Source organism: Mus pahari, chromosome 17 (assembly GCF_900095145.1).
Source record: "Mus pahari chromosome 17, PAHARI_EIJ_v1.1, whole genome shotgun sequence".
Taxonomy (NCBI): Eukaryota; Metazoa; Chordata; class Mammalia; order Rodentia; family Muridae; genus Mus; species Mus pahari.
The window spans coordinates 65232448-65254115 of NC_034606.1; the positions used below are offsets into that span (position 1 = coordinate 65232448).

The window sequence follows — 21668 nt, forward strand, 5'->3', positions numbered from 1 at the left end:
TTTTGGAATGCCAGTACCACAAGATAACCACAACGGAGGCAGCAGCTGTGGAATGGAGCTAGCACGAGCCCGTGAGAGGGGTGAGCTGTGTACAGCGGAGCTTTTGGATGTCAGACAACGAGCTGTTTACACTTCTAGATTTGGGTTTTGCTTGGTCCTGACTGTGGCTGTGCCCTGACTCTTCTCTCTTAGAGCCTTTCAACCACTTTTTGATTTCCCAGAAACCCACCATTATGAGCACTGCTGCTAGCAAGCCCCTCCCTGTCCAGAAGCCTCATGGGCCTAGCACTTGCCAACCAGACTCACTGTAACTCTGATGGACGCTGAGGTGGCCAAGGGCCTGTCTTCCCTGGGAAAATGAGAGCTCCCTGGTCAAGAGGGTTCAACAGTGTTCACTCCCAGCCCCCACTTCCACTACCCCCATCTCCTGCAGCATCATTCCCAACCCAGGTAGGAGAGCCAGAAGCTCTGGCAGGAGCAGGAAGCATGAGCGCAGGTCCCCGGTGATGCCTCATTTCTTTCTATCAGGGGATGCCTGTGAGGACCAGCTTGGTTAGGTTAACTGAAGCAGGAAGTGTCACCCACTGTGGGCGGCATCATTCTCTGGCTTCCTGAACCACAGAACATGAGCTCAGCGCTGGGCCCCCCTGCTCTCTACTGCTGCTCCTTTTTACGATTTATTTACTTATTATGTCTACCATGTTCAGCCTACATGTATGCCTGCACACCAGAAGAGGGCACCAGAGCTCATTGCAGATGGTTGTGAGTTACCATGCAGTTGCTGGGACTTGAACTCAGGACCTCTGGAAGAACAGTCAGTGCTTTTAACATCTGAGCCATCTCTCCCTCCAGGATCAGCTCCTCTCCTCTCCTCTCCTCTCCTCTCCTCTCCCCTCCCCTCCCCTCCCCTCCCTTTCTATCCCCTCCCATCCCTCTCTCTCTTTCTTGACTGGATGCTATGTGCCCAGCTGCCTCCAGCACCTGCTACCTCCACCATAGTGAACCATGACCTTTAATTCAAGGTCAAATTAACCCTTTCTCTCTTGAATTGCTTTTTTTTTTTTGGAGTGTTATTTTTAAAGACTCGGGTTTTTTGCCTGGGTGCCTGGGTATTTTGTCTGCATGCATGCCTGTGCCCCATGTACACACCCACGGAGCCAGAAGAGGGCATCAGATCCCATAGAACTGGAGTTAAAGACATCATGTGGGTACTGGAAATCGAACCTGGGACCTCCAAAGGAGCAGCCAGTGCTCTTGACAGCTGAGCTATCTTTCCAGTCTCTCCTCAGGGTGCTTCATGACAGCAACAGAAAGAGAGCCTGTTTACTACGTAAAGTCCTGGGTTTGATCCTAGCATCTCAACAAACCCCACTCCCCTCGCCCATCCCCCATCCCCCACCCCCCTTCACCCACCCCTTGAATCCTTCCAATCTTATTTCCTACGATGAACCCAAACTCCAGCCACACTCAGTCTCCCCAGAAAACAGGCTCCTGCCTCAGGACTGGGCTCACCATCTCCTCTCTCGCAGGAATGCCCTCCACCTAAAGTTCTGTCCTCAGACACTCAGCCTCTAAGACCCAGCTCCAGCCCTCATTACAAAGCAGTCACAGCCACACCAGGCAGACTTAAAATCTCCCGGGCACACGCTCCCACAATGCACTCTTCCTACACGCATACAGAGTAAAGCACAGGCAGGAGTCAAGTATGCCCATTTGCAGGAAAGGAAAGTGGAGTTGAGAGAGGTCCGCGCAGTCAGAGCTCGATTTGATCTCCCAGGGTTGGACTCTCAAGTCCATGTCATTTCAGATTGGCTAAAGGAGTGAGTGCTCTAAACCTTTATCAGCCTCCTCAGGGAACCTTTCTTTTTTTCCTTGTACCTATGTCTAGGTCAGAGCTGGGTACTGAATACTATGGAATTGATGGGAAGGTGAAAGATGGTGAGCAATCTCCCCTGTTAACAATTAGGGCAGGAAGGGCTTCCCAGGGGAAGCCTAGCAGAGAGACCCAGCAGAGCTGGAAACCAGGAAGGCCCTCCCAGCCCCTCCCCTCCTTTCCTCTCCTCCATCCCTCCCCTCCCCTCTCCTGCCCGCCCTTTCCTTGTTTAGCATATGCGCCTGTTTGTTCACTCAAATCACAGCCCTCAGGTAGAGTTGGTAGCCTGTGGGGCTCGGGATTCAAATTCAGGTCACCAGGCTTGGGCATCAAGTGCAGTTACGGGTAAGCCACTTTGCTGGTCCTCTTTCACCTGAGTTAGGGATGCATGTGACATCCAACAGGGAACGCGGAGGCCCTTGTTGCCCTGAGTGGTGTGGACAAGTTCTTGGCTCTAGAACTGTGGCCTGTACGCTCCATCCCACCTTCTTCTGCCTTTATGAAAGGGGCAATTCAAAGCTGCAGGACCCACCCCTCCTCAGACCAGCCAGCCCCACTCTTCTTCAGACCAGCCAACCCCACCCCTCCTCAGACCCACCCACCAGCCCCACCCTTCCTCAGACAGGACAGCCTCACCATCTGTGCTGGCGTCATCCACCAGGATGATTTCCTTCAGCAAGATGGCAGGGCTGGTGTGCAGGACGCTGTATACTGTGCGCAGCAGAGTGGACCAGGCTTCGTTGTGGAACACAATGATCACGCTGGTGGTGGGCAGTGGAGGGCAGCGCCGGAACTTCTGGTCAACACACCTGGACCGATAGAAGGATGGACACAGCTCTCTAAGTCCCAGGGGGAGGGGTGGAGTCCCATGAGGGGAAATGAAAGATATCTGCCTAAAGCTCTCCCACCATCCCCCAACCCCCTTACCCGGGAGCACGAGTGCGCATGCCCACGCATGCCCAATCACCAAACCGCCCCCCCCCCCCCCGCCCGTGTCGTGCTTGGCAATAGCTGCTCATCTTCTGTGGCTACCCTCTCCAAAACCAGCCCCTGAGCTAGCTCTGTGTCCTAAGGTGAGGCTCTGGCACCGCCCCCCCCTCCAAGTTTTACATTTTGCTCTCAGGACAGGTATTCTCGAGGCTAACTCACTCTGCACCTTGGACACTGCATAGGACGTGATTTGGTCCAGAGGTCGCAGGCAGCCGAGTCATTAAGGGCAAATGTTCAGTTGAGGACAGTGACTGCAGTCACCATTCAGTCAGTGTGAGGCAAAGGTCCTTCCGGTTCACACTTCCCTTCTAAGCCCTCTCAGAATCCTTGTGATCTGACTCTACCAACACTGGCAACTTCCTGGCCCTTCCCCAATGATCTCCAGCAACCACTGGCTATCCTGTCATCTAGGCTCTGTAAGGACTTGGGTTCTGAGTTTCAAGGACCACACAGCTGAACACCCTTTCTGTTTTGTGGAGACAGGGGGTATCTCCCACTTAAAACCAGTGTGCTTACATTTGCATTCCTCCTGCCTCAGCCTCTGAAGTACTGGGACTTGTAATACCAGATCTAGTTTCCCTGACACCTGGATTTAGTCATTGTCAGGAAGCTGTTGTATGGACCGGCCACGGAGCCTCCTAAGTTTCCTGCCTTGGCTGAGAAGTTCCTATTACCTCAAGTTGCAATTTGTAGGGCCTTAGGAAATACATGGTTCAAGTCTGAGGAACCCCCAGGCCTCTGGCACTAAAGAGTCATGACTTTAGTGAAGTGACTTGTTTCTTTCCAACTAACTTTTTAGTTGAAAAGGACAATGGCTAAGTGTGGAAGACAAAAACATCTTTCATCGGACACAGTGAGAGTGTAGCAGGGGACATATTAGGGCAGGGACAGCTCTAAGATCCAAATGTGCATCTCCCTTTCTAAATCCAATAATGTCTAAGAGCTTCAAGTTGGAATGACTTGGTGGGCCTGTGGCCTTCACGTGAGGGAACCCGGGGCTGTGGGGACCTTCCAGACCAACACAGCAGCAGTCAGGAAATTTCTTCTCTCTCATCAGAAGCCCAGCTGGCAGGCTCAGTATCTTAAGGGCAGGGCTGCAGAAACCACAGCTCTGTCCCAGCACTTCCCAGTGCCCAGTGCCAGATCCTGGTCTGCAGCCCTAACTTCCTTTTTCAGTGCCCTGTGTCCCTCATAACTGTGTTGCAGTCTCACGGGTCCCTATGGGTCTCTGCCAGACCATAGTACTCCTGAACTCCAGCCCCTGGTATCAGGGCATCTGGCCCGCAAAAGAAAGGACAGCTTAAGGGAAATCCTTGGCTATTCAGGGATTCTTCTGCTTTCTTCCTGACAACTGACCGATGATCACAGCCCTCCCGGCCACACTTCTGGGAAAGCTCTGGTCCCAGAGAATTCTAAGAATGCAATACTCACTCAGGAGGCCGGGTGTCTGGCCCCAGGGACCTCTGCAAGGAGATGCGGTCACTCGCAAAAGCATTAAAGCAGTGTTTCTTATAGCCTTCTTCCTTTTCTTTGGTCTCTAGATTGGTCCATTCTTTCTTCTGAAATGCTTTTCCATCTGCCCCAGGGCTGTTGGGATCCTGAGGTGGCCGGTCCCAGAAGGGTTTCAGCTCAGCAGGGGTATAGAACCCTGGAAGGCAGGAGTGGTTCATGGAGACCAGAGTCTGGGGCGGTTCTGGAGCCCGGATCTGCAGCTTGGGCATGACGTCCCTAATGTTGTTCACGGCACCTAGCATGAAGTCCAGGACCTGGTCCTTCTGGCCTGCCAGGGACTTCAGCCACGGTTTCTCCATGGCCTGCTCCCTGTTGCTTACATCCTTCTGCCGAATGAAGAGGAAGAGCATGAAGACGCTGCCCAGCATGGCAAGGCGCAGGGACATGTGGCGCCTTCGTAGCAACCTCATCTTCCCAACTGGGACCCCCGCAGGGTCAAGTCTTATGCCTCACTTTGGAGATAGCTTGACATGCCAGCGTAGCCACGCCTGGGCCTCAACCTGAGGAAAAAGGGGATATGAGAAAATTAGCTGTTGCAGAGATGGGCAGGGAGCTAGGGACCCGGGGCCCAAGCATAGCTCAGTGGAGAATGGTGGTGTCACCTTTGCGCGCTCACAGCATCCTGTTGCCTAAATTTCCTTTTTCTGTGAACTGAGAAAACTGGGTCTGGTTCTCTCTTACCTGGAGGAAACTGCTTTGGAAAACAGCTTGCCATTAAAATTAAGTTCAGCTGGAACACACTGGTCAACGTGGCTCAGGGGGTCAGACCAAGACAGGAGCTCCATGAACACCTACACTTTTATCCCTAGGTTGTTTTGGACTTTGAGACAGGGTTTTGCTAATTAGCCCAGGCTGGCCTTTAACTCCTGATCCTCAGCCTCCTGTGTGCTGGGATGAGAAGCATGTACCACCATGCCTGGCTCATGAAGTGTGTCAGATAAACTGGTTTGTGTGACCCTGGAGGCCTGGGTGTGGTGAAGCTGCAAAGAGGCAGAGAATGAAACCAGTTTCTGAAGACAAAAATTCATGAATTAGCCAGGCCACCAATGGAATCTCCTGCATTTACTCACTTACCATAATATATATATATATATATATATATATATATATATATATATATATAACACATACATATACACAATACACACACACACATATATATATACACATGTATATATACACATACATATATACATACATACATGTATATACATACATAGAAATACACATGTACATATATACATATGCACACATATACATATATATGCACATATACATATATGCATACATATATACATACACACATACATATATACATACACACATATATACACACATGCATATACATATATGTGTGTATATGTATGTGTGTGTTTTTAAGATTTATTTTATGTATATGAGTACAACTGTCACTGCCTTCAGACACACTAGAAAAGGGAATCAGATCTCATTATATATGGTTGGGAGCCACCATGTGGTTGCTGGGAATTGAACTTGGGACTTCTAGAAGAGCAGTCAGTGCTCTTAACCACTGAGCCATCTCTCCAACCCATTTTTTGTATTTTTCAAGACAGGGTTTCTCTGTGTAGTCCTGGCTAGCCTAGAACTCACCAGGGTGGCCTTGAACTCAGAGAGACCTGCCTGCCTCTGCCTTCAGAGGCAATTATTTATTTTTTGACAGGGTCTCCCGATGTAGCTCACAGTAGCTCCTAGTGATTCTCCTGTCTGGGTTCCCACAGGCTGAAATTATAAACAAACACCACTAATTCCAGCTCAGATGATTTTTTTAGTTGTTGTTTTAAGTCTAAGATCCAATGACGACACCTTCCAGGCAGAACTATTCAGAGTGGGGTGCATACCAACTAGCATACTAGGCCAAAAGGCTCAGAGGATGAACCCCATAGAGCTTCCTACGCGAGCTGAGCTAACATAAAGGTCACTAGCTGGCAGATGCTGGTGGCTAGAGAGAGACATGGCCACAGGCTCAGTTCCCCCTCTTTAGAGGGGCACCTTCTGCTAGAGTTGGTTCAAAATTGAGAGAGAAAAGAAAACATTTCTCAGAAGTTTGGCAGTCTTATCTCTGTGCACAGTTAGGTTTTCAAAATTGTTATTTCATCATTAGCCCGGTGTGACCCTTGAGTGACTTAGCTCATCCCTCTAAGCCTTGAGTTCCTCAGCTATAAACTGGGTGGGTGTCATTAACAACTAACTGGCTGGCTGTGTTGAGGATTGAGTTAAGTGATGTATGCAAAACCCACAGCAGAGATCCCGGCATCCTCTAAACCCTCAGGTATTTCTGCTGTTATAACCGATAAATCCCCATGCGCTTTCCCAGAAATTACCCCCAGGCACGTGCTCCTTGGCCAGAGCCACATGGTCACCCGTGGATGTTTTTCTTAAGCGTGACTCTGGGCTGTAGTAGAAACCAGCATGGCTCCTGAGGTAACCTCTACCCCACCCCCATCCCTCTGCACTGAAGAAAAAAACAAGTGCGGTTGTTTAACCCCGCAGTGCCCTGCCTGAATGAAGCCTGGTGTCTGGAGACCCTGGCACACAGAGGGCAAACCCATAGTTAGTATGGACTCAATGGCCAGCAGTCTCGGTCTGGGCTGGGGAGACAGATGGTTTCCTTCACAACATTATCAAAAATCACACGAAAGAAATTCTTGTTTTGGGGTTGGAGAGACGCTCAGCGATTAGGAGCACAAACTGCTCTCGGTGAGGTTCTGGGTTCAGTTCCCAGCACAAACATGGCAGCTGACAACCGTCTGTAACTGTGGACCTGGCACCCTCTTCTGGCCTCCAAGGGTACTGCATGCACATGATATGCATTCATACATGGAACCAAAACACCCACACCCACAAAATAATAATTGTTTAAAAAGATATATTTATGTATATGAGTACACTGTAGCTGTCTTCAGACATACCAGAAGAGGGAGTCAGATCCTATTACAGATGGTTGTGAGCCACCACGTGGTTTCTGGGAATTAAACTCAGGACCTCTGGAAGAGCAGTCAGTGCTCTTAACTGCTGAGCCATCTCTTCAGCCCAATAAATAATTTTTTTAAAAAAATTCCTGTTTTGTAGCAAGAACTATGAGGCATGTATTGAGTCTATCAATATGTGTGGAAGACCTGCCGTGTGCCAGAGACTCTGAAGGACTAGGGGAAGGCAGGGATGGGGTCGGGCTCCCCTCAAGTAGGACATAGTTAGTTGGGGAAGTGAGACTCCGGATTATGAAGCAAGAGCATCATAAGGGGATGTCTTTGGGTGGAAAGAGGAGTCTGTAGAGATGGCAGATGAAGGAGGAAGGATAGAACGTCACACTGGGAAAAGCCTGGACGAGGCACCCAAGTTCATGTGGGCTCGCCTGGACAAGCCAAGCTCATTTCAAGTTGGCCAATGGAGCAGGAGGCCAAAGAGAAGCAGGGGCAGCCTGCAGGTGGAGCTGAAGCCCAGCACTGTCTTTATGCCACGTGCCCTTGAGAAATGAGGAACAGTACAGGAAAGAATCCAACGGCCGGGAGCTGCTGAAGTGAGCAAGGACCTGCTCAGCACCTCAACCATCAGGTAAAGGGGGTCTAGAGATCTGATCTATGAAGCTGCCACGCTGAAGGCAGAGGTGGTACCAGCAAAATTTGCTTGGGTCTGAGGGTGGGAGAGAGGCACACGATGGGAAAACTCCTTAGAGACCATGAAATGGGAGGTCCCGGGGAGACAACCCAGCAGTTCATACCACTGGCTGCTCCAAGGACCCCGGTTCAGTTCCCGGCACCCACATGACATGTCACGGCCGCTGTAATTCCAAGTTCCAGGAGATCCGATGCCGTGTTTCAGTCTCATAAGCACCAGACGCCCATGGGGTACACAGACATACATGCAGGCCAAACATTCACACACATAAAATTAAAAAAAAAGAAAAGAAAAGAAAATGGACGAGGGGGTCCAGCAGTTACTGTCCAGGGAGGGGTGAGCCGCCATTGCTGTCTGGCACTTTAAGCCTTTCCATAGCCCTCTTCAAGTTCATGGAAAGACAACAGATGGCACAGACAGTCGGGAGAGAGGCAGGATTCCCTACAGGTCTCAAGAAGGTTTCCAGGGAAGCAGAACTGTGTGTGGAGCCTCTTTCCCAGGGGCGGAGCTATGAGAATCTCAGTCCAGAACTGTGCGGACAGAGCTCGAACTTCCCATAAACATGGGCACAGCTAGAGACACAGGCTGGGTAACACTGCCATAAGTAGTCAGAGGCAGGCTAGGACTCACCTCCTCCAGGAAGGCCTCCTGGAGTCACCAGTCACTCCAGCACCCTCATCCAGGCACTGCTTGGGGTCCCTTGTAGAGGCGGATACCTTTGTCCTTTTTATTTCCCCCGGAGAGACCTTGGGTTAACCTGAAGTCCTCTTGAGCATCTGCTCTCTGGATCCAATCCGGCCGACTAAAGTGTTCTCTCTGGAACCTGCAGTTCCTCAAGGTTCTAACCACATCCTGAAATGAAACGAGACACCTGTGATTAGACTTGGCAGGAAGGGACTTGCTCTCTCCAGTGTCGGCTCAGCATGCCGGCAGCCGGAAGACACCCTTCAAGAAACACAGTTGCACGCATGCTGTAGGACTTTGAGGCTAAAGGTTTCTGCTCCGTGTGGGATGCAGTGCCTAGAGTTGGAGTTAGCAAGAACCAGGAGGGTGAGCCCCACCAGCTTTGGAAAAGGAATAACCTCTAATGTAGAACTTGGTTCGGGGCTCGGTGGGATCCACCTCCAAAGTCCTGCGCATGCGCGTGGCTCTACTGTTCCGGCAAGTGCAGCCTGGCCTTCAGGGACACTAGCAGGGGAGCTTCTACTCCCAGATCTTTTTCCACCCTTGGGTCTGTCACTCATCAGCTTGACAGAGCCAAGATGCCACAACCATAGTTGAGGAAGCCCTCCCAGACAGAGCAAACAGATTCTGGCTGCTCCAGCGAGCAGAGCCCAGCGTCTATCTACATTCTGAATCCAGCCCGCCACTGTAAAATAGCCCCAGAGTGTGGAAACCATCATGAGAAGTCTTTAAATGGCCAGAGTGTGGGAGTAGGAAGATAGGAAGCCAGTAGCTAAGAGCACGGGCTGCTCTTGCAGAAGACATAGGCTGTGTTCCCAGCACCCATGTGGTGGCTCACAACTGCTCAGAACTGCAGTTCCAGGGGGTCCAAACACCCTCTTCTGGTCTTCAAGGGCACCACATACACATGCAGTGCACAGACTCACACGCGGGCAAAACCGTCTCATAAAAGGCCTACATAAGCCTCTGACTACATAGGCCTAAAGATGGCCAGAATTCCGAAAAGACAGCTCTGGTGGTACATATCTTTAATCTCAGCACTCAGGAGACAAAGCCAGGTGGATCCTAAGACCAGGACCATCCTGGTCTACATAGCGAGGCCCTGTCTAAAAACAGTTGTGCCGGGGACATAGCTCCGTGGTACAGCACTTGGCCATTGTGGGCCTTCTTTTTTTTTTTTTCGAGACAGGGTTTCTCTGTGTAGCCCTGGCTGTCCTGGAACTCACTCTGTAGACCAGGTTGGCCTCGAACTCAGAGATCCACCTGTCTCTGCCTCCCGAGTGCTGGGATTAAAGGCGTGTGCTACCACGCCTGGCATCGTGGGCCTTCTTTAGCTCTATAAAAACAAACAACAAACCCCAAACTACACTGCATTCCTTTATCAAATTTTCCTCTTGGCTATTTCTTATGGGAACAGCATGTGCCAAAGTCTCAGGGCAGCTCTTAGCTTTAATAACCTCAGAAGTATAGATGCTACGGACTTAATAGGGTGTTTGGGAAACCTTATTTTTGCTTTTTAGTTTATGAGTTTTGAATCATCAGATTTTAATATTGCTTCATCTTATTGAAGATGACGAGCATTATAAAATTGGAACTTGGGCTAGGGATGTATGTAGCTCAGTGAGTCAAGGGCTTGCCACGCAACCACAAGGCCCTCGGCTCTGTTCCCTGCACTGCACAGATTGGGCACAGTGACCCTTGTAACCTCAGCACTCAGGAGGAGGTGGCAGGGGGCTCAGAAGTTCAGGTGTATTGGCTATACAGAGTTTGTAACCAGCCTGGGCTACATGAGGACCTTCAGAATCTATATTTCTAAATGAAAGCTAATGAAGCATAAATGAGCCATGCATGGTGGTACACGCCTTTAATCCCAGCACTTGGGAGGCAGAGGCAGGTGGATTTCTGAGGCCAGCCTGGTCTACAGAGTGAGTTCCAGGACAGTCAGGACTACACAGAGAAACCCTGTCTCAAAAAACCAATAAATAAATAAATAAATAAATAAATAAATAAACAAATGAAGTATAAATGATTACATGTCCAGTACTTCCTATTACTTCATGTGCTTTAAACTTCTGATGTTGTTATAAGTGTAAAACTACCATGGGAATTTTAAGCTATCCAACGTGTACTTAAGCTCTGCATCTAGTGACATGTCTTGCGGGAAGTCGTCTCTGATGTCACGCCATCTTCTTCGGCGTTGGAGGAATATGAAAAACCGATTATACAAAATTCATAAAACCAGAACAAAGTTAACGGATTCCCTTTTCCACCCCTCTTTGGCGATCTCTCAGTCCTGAGGAGCTAACCCAGGGGTTTATACATGCTGGGCAAGGGCTTTTCACCAGGAAGCCACACCTCCAAGTCTGGCCTCCTGTCTCTGCTTGTTCTTCCTTCTCACCACCGCTGGCCTGTGTCAGCGCGGCTCTCTTCGCTGCCGGGGACCTGGACTCCTGGACTCCAAAGGCCAGGCCTTATCTTCTGTTCTATCACTGGCTTGGTCTGAAGTACCGGTTGTGTGTCATCGGTGACTGAGCCTCTTATCAGCGGAACAGGCTAGAGGGGTTAAACATTCAACACTGGTTTTGTAACTCCGCTGGGTGCCCTTCCCTGGAGGATTTGGGTTAGGTGGCGTTCTGCTCTAACTCTTAGCTTGCTGCCCTATCGGGGTATTCAGCTTGTTTTATGGGTGTGGCTTTGGTTGGACGACCTCACTGGTGACACACAGGTAGTAGCTCCCAGGAGCAGGTCCTGTCTTCAGTTCTCAGATCATTGTGATGCCCCTGGGACTCTTACCTCCCCCATGGAGGTATGCAGAGGGACTGGGTTCTTCTGAGTCCCCCCTTCCACTCCAAGCCCCCTCCCCACCACTCCCTTTCCCCCAATTCCACTCAGGAATCAAATGCTTAAAGTTGCTGAAACTGGGAAGAACGGAGTGAGGTCCCAGCTCAAGTGAAAGGCAGGGTCAGCCACCTCGAACACGCCCTTGCTGTCCAGGTGGCCCCTTTCTAAGTTTCTTCCTGTTTATCAAACGGACTGCACACCTTGAGGAGAGAGCAGCGACGTGGCCTCCGGGCAAGGGAGCTGCCACCACGGCATCCATACAGGATATTTGCTCAAGATAATTGGCTCAATTACAGATCTCTTCAATAGCTATGGGTGGAGGCCTTCTGAGCAAGCTCATAAGCTCATAAGCTGTGTGGAGGTAGACATCCTGGTGGAGAGGCAACAGGCTGGTTTCGAGATCCAGGAGGGGAAGGGTACTACAAGACTGTCTGGTCCCCCTCCTTCTCTTCCTCCTCCTCTTCCTTTTCTTCCTCCTCTTCTTCCTCCTCTTCCTCCCCCTTTTTCTCTTCCCCTCCTCTTCCTTCTCCTTCTCTTCTCCCTCCTCCTCCTCTCCCTTCTCCTCCTCTTCTTCCCTCTCATCATCTTCCTTCTCTTCTTCTCCCTCCTCTTATTCTTCCTCTTCCTCTTCTCCCTCCCCCTTCTCCTCTTCCTCCCCCTCTTCTTCCTCTTCCCCTCTTCCTTTTCCTCCTCCTCCTCCTCCTCTTCTTTCTCCTCTTCCTCTTCTTCTTATTGCTATTGTTCTTCCTCTCCCTCCTCCTCCTCCTCCTCTTTTCTTCCTCCTCCTCTTCTTCCTCTTTCCCTCCTCCTCCTCCTCCTCCTCCTCCTCCAATGACACTTTCTCATCATCAGGCCCTGCAGCCCAACCTCTCCTGTAGTCACAGAACCAAAAGACCACCGAATAATCTCCAAAGCTCCCCTGCCCCTGGATGCCTGTGCGGCCACAGGACAGTGGGCGGCTCCCACCCCCTGACTGATGACCTACACTTTCGTGGCTCATTCTCCAGAAGGATAAGATAAAAGCCATTTCGGTAGCCAGTCTGTCAAAATGCCCTCACCTCCAGCACACCTAGGTTCATTTTAAGTTTACGGAGCTGTAGTCATCCAAACATTTTCTACTGAACACTCAACAGGATTTCCTCACGCACGGCCACGTAACTGGATCCGTGCTTGGCTGCGAAGGTGTTTCTAACTTCTTTGTTGTCTTACCCCCAAGCAAAAGTCACTACAAATCAAGATGACAGGCAGCTAGAGAGGGGGTTTGTCTGCAGGGACCCTGCTAGGTCAGGTACCTGTACTTTTGTTTATGCCCAGGTCTCCGGGGAGGGCTTCTGTAACCTCCCAGGGCTTGCAGGAAGGTACACAGGGAGTCTGAACTGAGCTCTGTCACCATTGGCTGGTGGGCAGTAGGGAAGAGAAGCTGGGGGTCATGGGACGATGGTCCTAATGGCTGGGGCGATCTCCAGAGGATGGGGAGTTGAGCTTGGACGCCCAGGATAGCTGGGAGCATCCCCCTCCATAGCCCTCAGGCCTACACATGCCAGCCAAGCCCACTGATCTGAGCAGTTTCCCACAGTTCCCAGAAAGAGCCCCAAACTCCCAGTCTGCTCCAACATCTGGTATGTTCAATCCCTTCTCAGTATCAAGGTTACCAAGTCCAGTCCCACGCCCTGCTGATTATGCCTTGCCTCCTGGGTTGGTGGTGCCGTGTATGTGTGTGTGTGTGTGTGTGTGTGTGTGTGTATGCATGCGCTCTCTCTGTGTGCATGTGTTTATGTGTGTATCTATACATGTGTATGTGTGTCTGTGTATGTGTGTGTGTTTGTGTTCGTGTATCTGTGTGTCTATGTATCTGTGTGTGTCTCTGTGTGGTGTCTGTATGTCTATGTGTCTTTCTAAGTGTGCGTATCTGTGAGTCTGTCTCTGTAGGTATGTCTATGTGTGTATATCTGTGTCTCTCTGTGTGTGTATATCTGTGTCAGTGTGTATGTCTATGTGTGTATATCTGTGTGTCTGTGTGTGTCTATGTGTATGTATCTGTGTGTCTGTTTTTCTATGTATCTATGTGTGTCTGTGTGTCTATGTGTGTGTGTCTGTGTGTGTATGTATCTGTGTGTATGTATCTGTGTGTGTCTGTGTGTGTATGTATCTATGTGTGTGTATCCGTGTGTCTGTGTGAGTATATCTGTGTCTCTGTGTGTGCATGTGTTCCATGTGCCCTTTCCTTTCCACTCAAAACTGTCATCAAACTGTCCCTGCCTTACTGAGTCCTCGAGGGTGAGATGCAGTGCCTCTTTGCTTTGGGCATCTCTACTTCATGGTCAGCAAAGTTCTGGTTGTGTTCCTTCAGACTAAGGCCTACTTAACTGGGGCAAAATCAGCCAGTGGTCAGCACCCTGTCTGCACTTACCTTCCAGCCTAACCAGACACTTGGCTGCCTTTCCCTTCTTAAGGGCTCAATAAAGCAAAACAAATCGACAGTCTAAATTCTTACTTGTGACTCTTTTTTTTTTTTTTTTTTTGCAAGAAGACTTCCAAGGCTGAAGAGATGGCTCAGCTGTTAAGAGTGTTTACTGCTCTCTCAGAGAACCAACTTCAGTTCCCAACCTTGGCATCTGAGTTCACGTGAGTGTGAGCTGAGGTTCCAGGGGGATCTGACTTCTCTCTCTCTCTCTCTCTCTCTCTCTCTCTCTCTCTCTCTCTCTCTCTCTCTCTCTCTCTCTCTCTCTCTTACACACACACACACACACACACACACTCACACACTTAAAATTAAATTAAAAAATAAAATAAAGTCTTCGTGCCAGAACATGGCAGCCCGCACCTGTATCCTCAACACTTGGGATGTATAGATGGAAGAGAGGAGGCTCAGTGCTTGAGAGCGTCTGCTGTTCTTGAAGAGAACAAGGCGGCTCACAACTACCGGTGGGATCCAGTCCCGTGAATCCAATGCCCTCTCCTGACCTCTGCGGGCACGAGGCATGTACAGAGTATGCATACATGAACACAGCCAAGAACATTCACATACATAAGAGAAAATAAATGGATCTAAAAAGAAAATTAGGGAGCTCAAGGTCATCTTTAGTTACATGGAGAATTTGAGCAACAATAAGCTCAAGGGAATCCCGTCCCTAAAAACCAAAGAAAAGATGGTTTTCTGCACTAAGGTGTGTCGCCGCCCCCGGGGGCGGGTGTGCAGCTTTCTTCCCCACGCTTTCTCCATGTGGGACTTTCCCACTGCGTTCATGGAGAGCAAGCCCAGACATGGAGATCCTGTTTCCCTGTCCTTCTCCACCCTAAAGTCCTGTTTCCCAAGCTTCCACATCCAGAATACTTGTTCTGACTGTTGGGCCAGCCTCCCACTCCCAAGGCATATATTCCTCTGCACAGAGGAGTGTGGTATGCATGTGTGTGGGTAGTGTGTGTGTGCATGTGTGTAGTATGGATGTGTGCATGTGTAATATGGATGTTTGTGGGATAGTGTGTGTGTGTGTGTGTGTGTGTGTGTGTGTATTATGTACGTATGTGTGTGTGGATAGTATGTATGTGGGAGGTAGTGTGTATGTGTTTCAGTGTGTGTATGTGGTATGTGTGATGGTGTGCATGTATGTGTCTGGTGTATGTGCATGTGTGGTATGTATATATGTGGTGTGTGTGGGGGGGTAGTGTGGGTATACATTTGTGGTGTGTCTGTGTGTATGTATGGTGTGTGAATATGTGTGCACACATGTGTGTGTGTGAGTGCATGGAGGTGTTCATGTGTGGGGTGTGTATGTGCATGTAAGGTGTGTGTGTGTGTGTATATATGTGTGTGTGTGTGGTATATGATGTGTGTATGCATGTGTATGTGTGAGTGTATGGGGTGTGAGTGTGTGGAGTGTGTGTGTATGTGACGTGTGTATATATGTGTGTTATGTGTATGGGTAGTATGTGTATACATTTGTGGTGTGTCTGTGTATATGTGTGTGGTGTGTGTGTATGCATGTGTATGTGTGAGTGTATGGGGTGTGTATGTGTGGTATGTGAGTGTATGGGGTAGAGTGTTGTGTGTGTATGTGGGGTATGTGGGATGTGTGTGTGTGTGTTCACTTTCTTCCCTATCTGTCCTTTATTTGCCATTAGATGCAGAGCTTAGTTGGGATAAGGATGGAGTTTCTTCCTGCACATGTCTCCCTAGGACTCAGGACCAGTTTGGGCCGGGTGCTGGAGAATAACCTGATGCCACAGAGCTCTCAGGTACCAGCAGAATCCTTCTCTAAGCCCTTTTCTTGCTGGGTTGAACCCATCCTTGTTTACCACGCAAGCCTTTCTCCAGCACAATGACAGCATTGAGATACACACAGAGACAGGCACTGCCCTGCACTCGACCTCTTGTCGATTCAAATCCTCACACATCCCGTCCACTGGGGACGGACATTTCGGGCCTTTCCAGAAGAAATGCTGAGGCTATCCGACGAGCCAAGTTCACCTAAGCTCTGGCACAGCCATTACTGGGTCCCTCCGGTACTGAGCACTTACTGGGGTACTCAGTCTCACTTCCGGAGCTGGAGATGATGGGATACGTCCGTCTGACCTGGGGGATGTTTAGGGCAATGCTACCTTACCTTTGGCTTTTCAAGAAAAAGAAGGCATTGGCTCCAAAGACTCAGACTGTGACCCGATAAACACTCTTGTCACCCTGGCTCACCCTAGACTCCTGGGCTCAAGCAACCTTGCCTCATCCTCCTGAGTAGCTGAGCTGTAGTGGTGGCACACTCCTTCAGCCTCAGCACTTGTGGGGTGGGGGATGGGGGATGGGGCGGAGACAGCAGAAGTGGGCAGATCTCAGTGAGCAGGAACTCAACCTGGTCTACACAGTGAGTTCTAGGCCAGTCTGGGCTATGAAGAGAGAACCTGTCTCAAAACACAAAGATGGAATAAAGAACAAACAAACAAAAGCCTCACTGGAGTTATATTTTGTTTTCTTTGGTCTTGGCTTTTGCATTGAGACAGGCTGGCCTCTCAAACTCGTCACATAGCCAAGGATGACCTTGAACTTTGGGTTCTTTCCCCTCAAGTGCTGGCACTACAGACACGTGCCACCATGCCCAGTTTATCCAGTGCTGGAGACTGGACCCAGAGCCTTATGCACACAGCTAGGCAAGACCAGAAGCTGAACTCAAGCCCACGGACATCCGTCCAAAGCCACGACACATCTTACGTTCAGTTGGTCCCTAAAGCCCTTGCACCTTCTCATTTGCTCCCTGCCCCGCCCTGGAATGTTTACGTGGTGATGTGGCCGAGGTTCTGCAGCTAGTGGTGGAGCTGAGTCAGCCACCTGTAGCCTTCATTATACACCACAGCCTTCCCTAGGAACAGCTCTCAGCTGAGGACGGGGCCCCTCCCAACCCCGACTTCTGTTCTAAGCAATGCAAACAGGACTCAGCCTATGGTTAGTTCACTGGTCCGGGTTTATCCCAGTTGAACGTGGACGAAGACAGTTCTGATCTCAAAGGGCACCTGACACCCAGGAGGCCTCCCTTTCGCTGGGCTCTTCTGTGTGCTGGGGGCAGTGCCAGCTGTGGGTAGTAATTACTCAGTACCCAGTCTCCTTCAGAGTTTCGATTGCTGTGGGGTCCTGGTGTCCCCACCTCTCGGTTCTTTAAAGCACAGGGCGTCGGTGAGGACACGATGATGCAGGCTGCCCTTGGGCAATCTGAATGAAGCATATTTTAAAACCTTGATCTAGTCATCGTATGAATTTGCCTATCTCATCCTTCTTAGCTTTCCTCTGCCAAGCAGGGAAACAGCTGTCCTGTCAGGAGAGCCGGCCTATGTAATACACACACACACACACACACACACACACACACACACACACACACACACACACACACACCTGTGTGAAGCAAAGGTAGCCCTGGAGGCTCTTTGGTGTGTCTGTCATTAACCTCAGCCACTGTAGGGATGAGCTCAGAGTGCAACCTTACAGCTCTCCCTGGGACCACAGAGGCGATTAAGGCTCGAGAACCGGGTTCCTTTTTGTGCTTCGAGGCAAGCAATCGCCAGCAGTGTCCACAGAAGCAGGTGGGCAGTGGTCTGGGGTCTCTAGATGACTGGCCTCTGGGCGAGTAAAGCAGCAGGAGGATTCTCCTTTCTGTCATCACGAGGGAGGGAGAATCAGGAAGTTGGTGGTGACAGTCACTGTCATACACTCTACACAATACCACAGAACTCCGTCCCCCACTCCTCCAAAGCGCTAAGCATCCAAGGGGAGATCAATCAGACAAGGACTCTGAGGGGCCCCCCACCAACGAGGCTTCTCCTGATTTGTCCCTTCTGCTCAGGGGTGATATGGCAGGAAGGAGTCCCAACGCTTGAGCACACGAGGTGGTCAAATGGGGGAGGCACACAGTAGGCACCGGGGCGAGAGCGAGAAGAGGGACTCCGGAGCTCCCCGTTCGCCTCTCAGCTTCTCAACCTCAGAGGTGAAGGGGTCCCACCGCGAAAGACGCTAGATGGCACCGCGCGGGGCGCAGAACGAAGGCTGGGGGGGATGAGTCTGGTTCGGCCCCTTCATCTCACTGAGGGGGCATGGGGGAGGGGGCGGTAGGGAGGGGGGCCCCCGAGGAGCACGGGGCTGCCAGGTCCGAGGGCACCATGGGATCGTGCCCCGTTGTTGCTTACCTACCGCGCCGAGGCAAAGCCGCCGCCGCTGCCGCCGAGCTGCTCGTGGGTTTCCCGACGGGGCGACCGGGAGGGCGGGTCCAGGGCGGGTCCTGTCGAGGATGACGCCCCGCCCCGCTCGAGCAGGTGCTGAGACTCCGCTCCCGTCCCGGCATGCGAGGCCGCTCACATTGGGTGCAGGGTCCGAGGCCAGACTGCGTCGCCGGGCAGCTCCACCCCAGGGCACCGCCACCCCATGTCACCGTCACCAAAGGCCACCTGCATCCCAGGCCATCGCCACCCCAGGCCACCGGCTCCACTGGATGAGGGCAGCAAGCCCCAGTGTGCAACATGCTGGCTCGGTGGCGGAGGGACTGCGGAGCCCAGAGCCCGAGACCAGCATCTCGGGACCAATTGGGCAGCGGCGAGCCCCGAAGCTCTGTTGTCCCAGGCGTCTGAGGTTGTGAACAGATAACTTCCTCTTCCATCCAAGTGCCAACTGGGAAGTGCCCGGCCTCACCCAGCCTCAGTACCTAACTCCTTATCCAAGGGTAGGGTCGGTGGGAGACTGCAGAGTGAGTCTCAGAAATACGGTCCGGACGCACAGAACACCTTCGAGGTGGTTAGAAATGCAGATTCGGAGACAGGCAGTTTGGCACACTCCTAAAACCTAGCTCTGGAAGGCGGAGGCAGGGAGATCTTGAGTTCCAGGCCAACCTGAACTACATAGGAGATCGCATCTCAGTAGATATAAACATATAAATAATAAAAATTACTTAAACTCGTGTCTGATTCTGAATCGTCCTGACACCTGAACAGTAGCTGCTCATGGGTTCTGAGCCTACCATCCTGATGTAAATTTTTTATCCTAGTAAAACGGGAGTCGCATGAATAACTCCGAATTCCTGGTGATTTGGAATCTTTCTTTTCATGTGGTTTTAAAGAAGGGTTTTATTATTTATTTATTTATATGTGGCCCTCTAAGCACACAGCCAGAGGTGTAATCCCTTAGAGCTGGTTAGAGGCAGATGCCCGGCTTTACAGGGGTGATGGGATCTGAACCCCGGTCTATACAGCAGTGAGCAGCAACTGCTCTTCACCAATCAACCATCTCTCCAGCCCTCACGCGTGTTTTCTGAGAAAGAGACTCAAGAGGACAAAGCTAGTCTTGAACTCCCTACATAGTATAGTTGAGTTTTGGCTTTTTTAAAAAACTACTTTATTAGGTTCTTATACTTCTTCTATCTCCCAACTTTCATTACAACCCCCAACAGTAGGTTGGAGAGAAAGAAAGTTAGAGGAGAAAGGGGGTATATAGACTACTTCCTGATGATCAGCGGCTTCGGGTTCCTTGGGGCAAGATAGATAGGTACACACACACACACACACACACACACACATTCACATAACATAACTGGGTTTTAAAAGAAACCAAAATTCTCCATAGACTTGAGGATGGCCTTGTGCCCCTGGTCCTCTGGCCTCTGCCTCTGCAGTTCTGAGATTACAGAAGTGATGTACCATGATACCCAACATCAGACGCTTTTTTTTTTCCTGGTAGACATAGATCCCAGCATTTGGGAAGCTAATGCAGGAGGATCTGGAGTTGCAGACAACACAGTGAAAGGCAGCTTGAGCTGAATATCGATACTCTGCCTCAAAAAGTGGAAAAAAATTAGAATGGATCTTTCTGCTTTGGTTGATGTTAAAATGGCTTTGCATCTTTGAGTCTCTAAGATTCAGGGGACAGGACCCAGAACCCCTGTCATTGAGTCGAGCGCTCAGAGGGGACCAAAGGCATTCTGGGAAGGCCAGCAGATTACAGGGGGGGAAGTTTACCCAGCTCCCTCACTTAGGCGAAGGGTGACCCTTTGCCAGGAGTAGAAAGGGAGGTGTTGCACATTCTTGGCATAATAACAACCCTCCTCCCACTTCACACTGGAGACAATGACTGAGGGTTCAAACTTCTACAGAGCTTGCCCCCATCATCTTTGTGGCTCCTCTGCAGACTCTTGGAGTTCACTTGTCTTCCACAGTTCAACGGCTTGGGATCGCCAACATTTCCTGCTGCAGATAATGGGACGCTGTCTTCATTTCTCGTCCCTTGGGTGTGAGACTCAGTGGCTTGGCCTTTGCTCTCACCTCCCTTTCACTCAGCTCTTAGACCTTCAGCCCTGTGTGACATTAGTCAGGTCCCAACTTGACCTGAGGGACCTCGGACGGTTCCAGGGTAGGCTCACGACCTCTGACTCTGCCTTGGAGTGTGAAAGAGACTGGCTTTTCAAGAAGGAGTACCAGCCGGTGTGTGTGCCTCAAATTCTGAAGCTATTATTAATGAGTTCACTTTGGGAATAAGAAGTTGATTAGCATTTATTAATTGTGGGAAACAAAGGGTTCATTATGACACTTCGTAGATGTATATAGGACACTTTGATCATTTTCAGTTTGTTTTCTTTTTATGGTTTGTGTGTGTGTGTGTGCATTGTGTACGCAGGTCAGAGGTCATCTATCTATCTATCTATCTATCTATCTATCTATCTATCTATCTATCATCTATCTATCTATCTATCATCTATCTATCTATNTCTATCATCTATCTATCTATCTATCTATCTATCTATCTATCTATCTATCTATCTATCTATCTATGTGATAGAGTCTCTTAAGTAACCCTAGCTGTCTGGGAATTCATTAAGTGACCAGACTGGCTTCAAACTCAGAGATCCACCTGCCTCTACCTCTCTAGTGTGGGGATTAAAGGTGTGAGCCACCCCCCTCCTTCATTTTTGCATTTCAATAAGAAGTCTCAATTAAGCTGGTCTCAATCCTCTTGAGTCAGCTTCTCAAGTGCTGGGATTAGACAAATGAACCACTGTGCCTGACTATGATTTTAAATATGACTTAAGTCTTCATAATGACTAGCTGCCTAATTTGGAGGTGCATGCTGTAGACTGATCCCTAAAACACTGCGTTCTCTCCTAGCAGGGGTTGGTTAGGGCTCCCTTCCCCACTGCATGGGAAGGTTCTGAGGCACCACAGGGCAGAAGGGGCCAACCTGACCTCTGCTGGTGGCAGTCCACTTAAAATTTGGCTCTCCGTCATTGAACCCTAACCCTAATTGAACACGGTGACACACACCTCCAGTCCAAGCAGCTGAGAGAGGGAGACAGGAGGATCAGGGTTCAAGGTCACTGTTGGCTAAATAACAAGCTTGAGACCATTGTGGGCTGCATGGGATCCTAACTCAAAAGGGGGGAGGGGCATCGATGTGTCTCAGCAGGTGAACACGCATGTGCAACCTCACTCTGATCCCTGGGTTTAGTCCCCAGAATTTACATGGTAAGAGAATCGATTCCCAAAAGTTGTCCTTGATCTCCACACAAACACCCACACTCACTCGCACCCACAGTACTAATAAAGAAAAGAAAAGAATATGGTTTCTGTTAAATGACAAGTTTATATATGTATGAAGTAAGGGGGAAATTGG

The 21668-nt window shown here is 50.1% G+C and overlaps 1 protein-coding gene across 2 annotated transcripts in view; it reads right to left on the minus strand.

The window, feature by feature from the left end:
• Galnt6 (polypeptide N-acetylgalactosaminyltransferase 6) overlaps positions 1-18270 on the minus strand; it is a 37504-nt gene extending 19234 nt beyond the window's left edge. Inside the window, exons 1-4 of one of the 2 annotated variants that reach the window (XM_021216885.1) lie at positions 18203-18270; positions 8642-8863; positions 4295-4875; positions 2510-2682 (exon numbers count right to left, since the gene is read on the minus strand). In XM_021216885.1, the coding sequence (XP_021072544.1) occupies positions 2510-2682; positions 4295-4785 (664 nt within the window). In that variant the 5' untranslated portion in view covers positions 4786-4875; positions 8642-8863; positions 18203-18270. Of the gene's footprint in view, positions 1-2509; positions 2683-4294; positions 4876-8641; positions 8864-9031; positions 9103-18202 lie in introns of those variants that run through there. The other variant, XM_021216886.2, reaches the window with a different exon arrangement.
• Positions 18271-21668: the final 3398 nt, after the last annotated feature.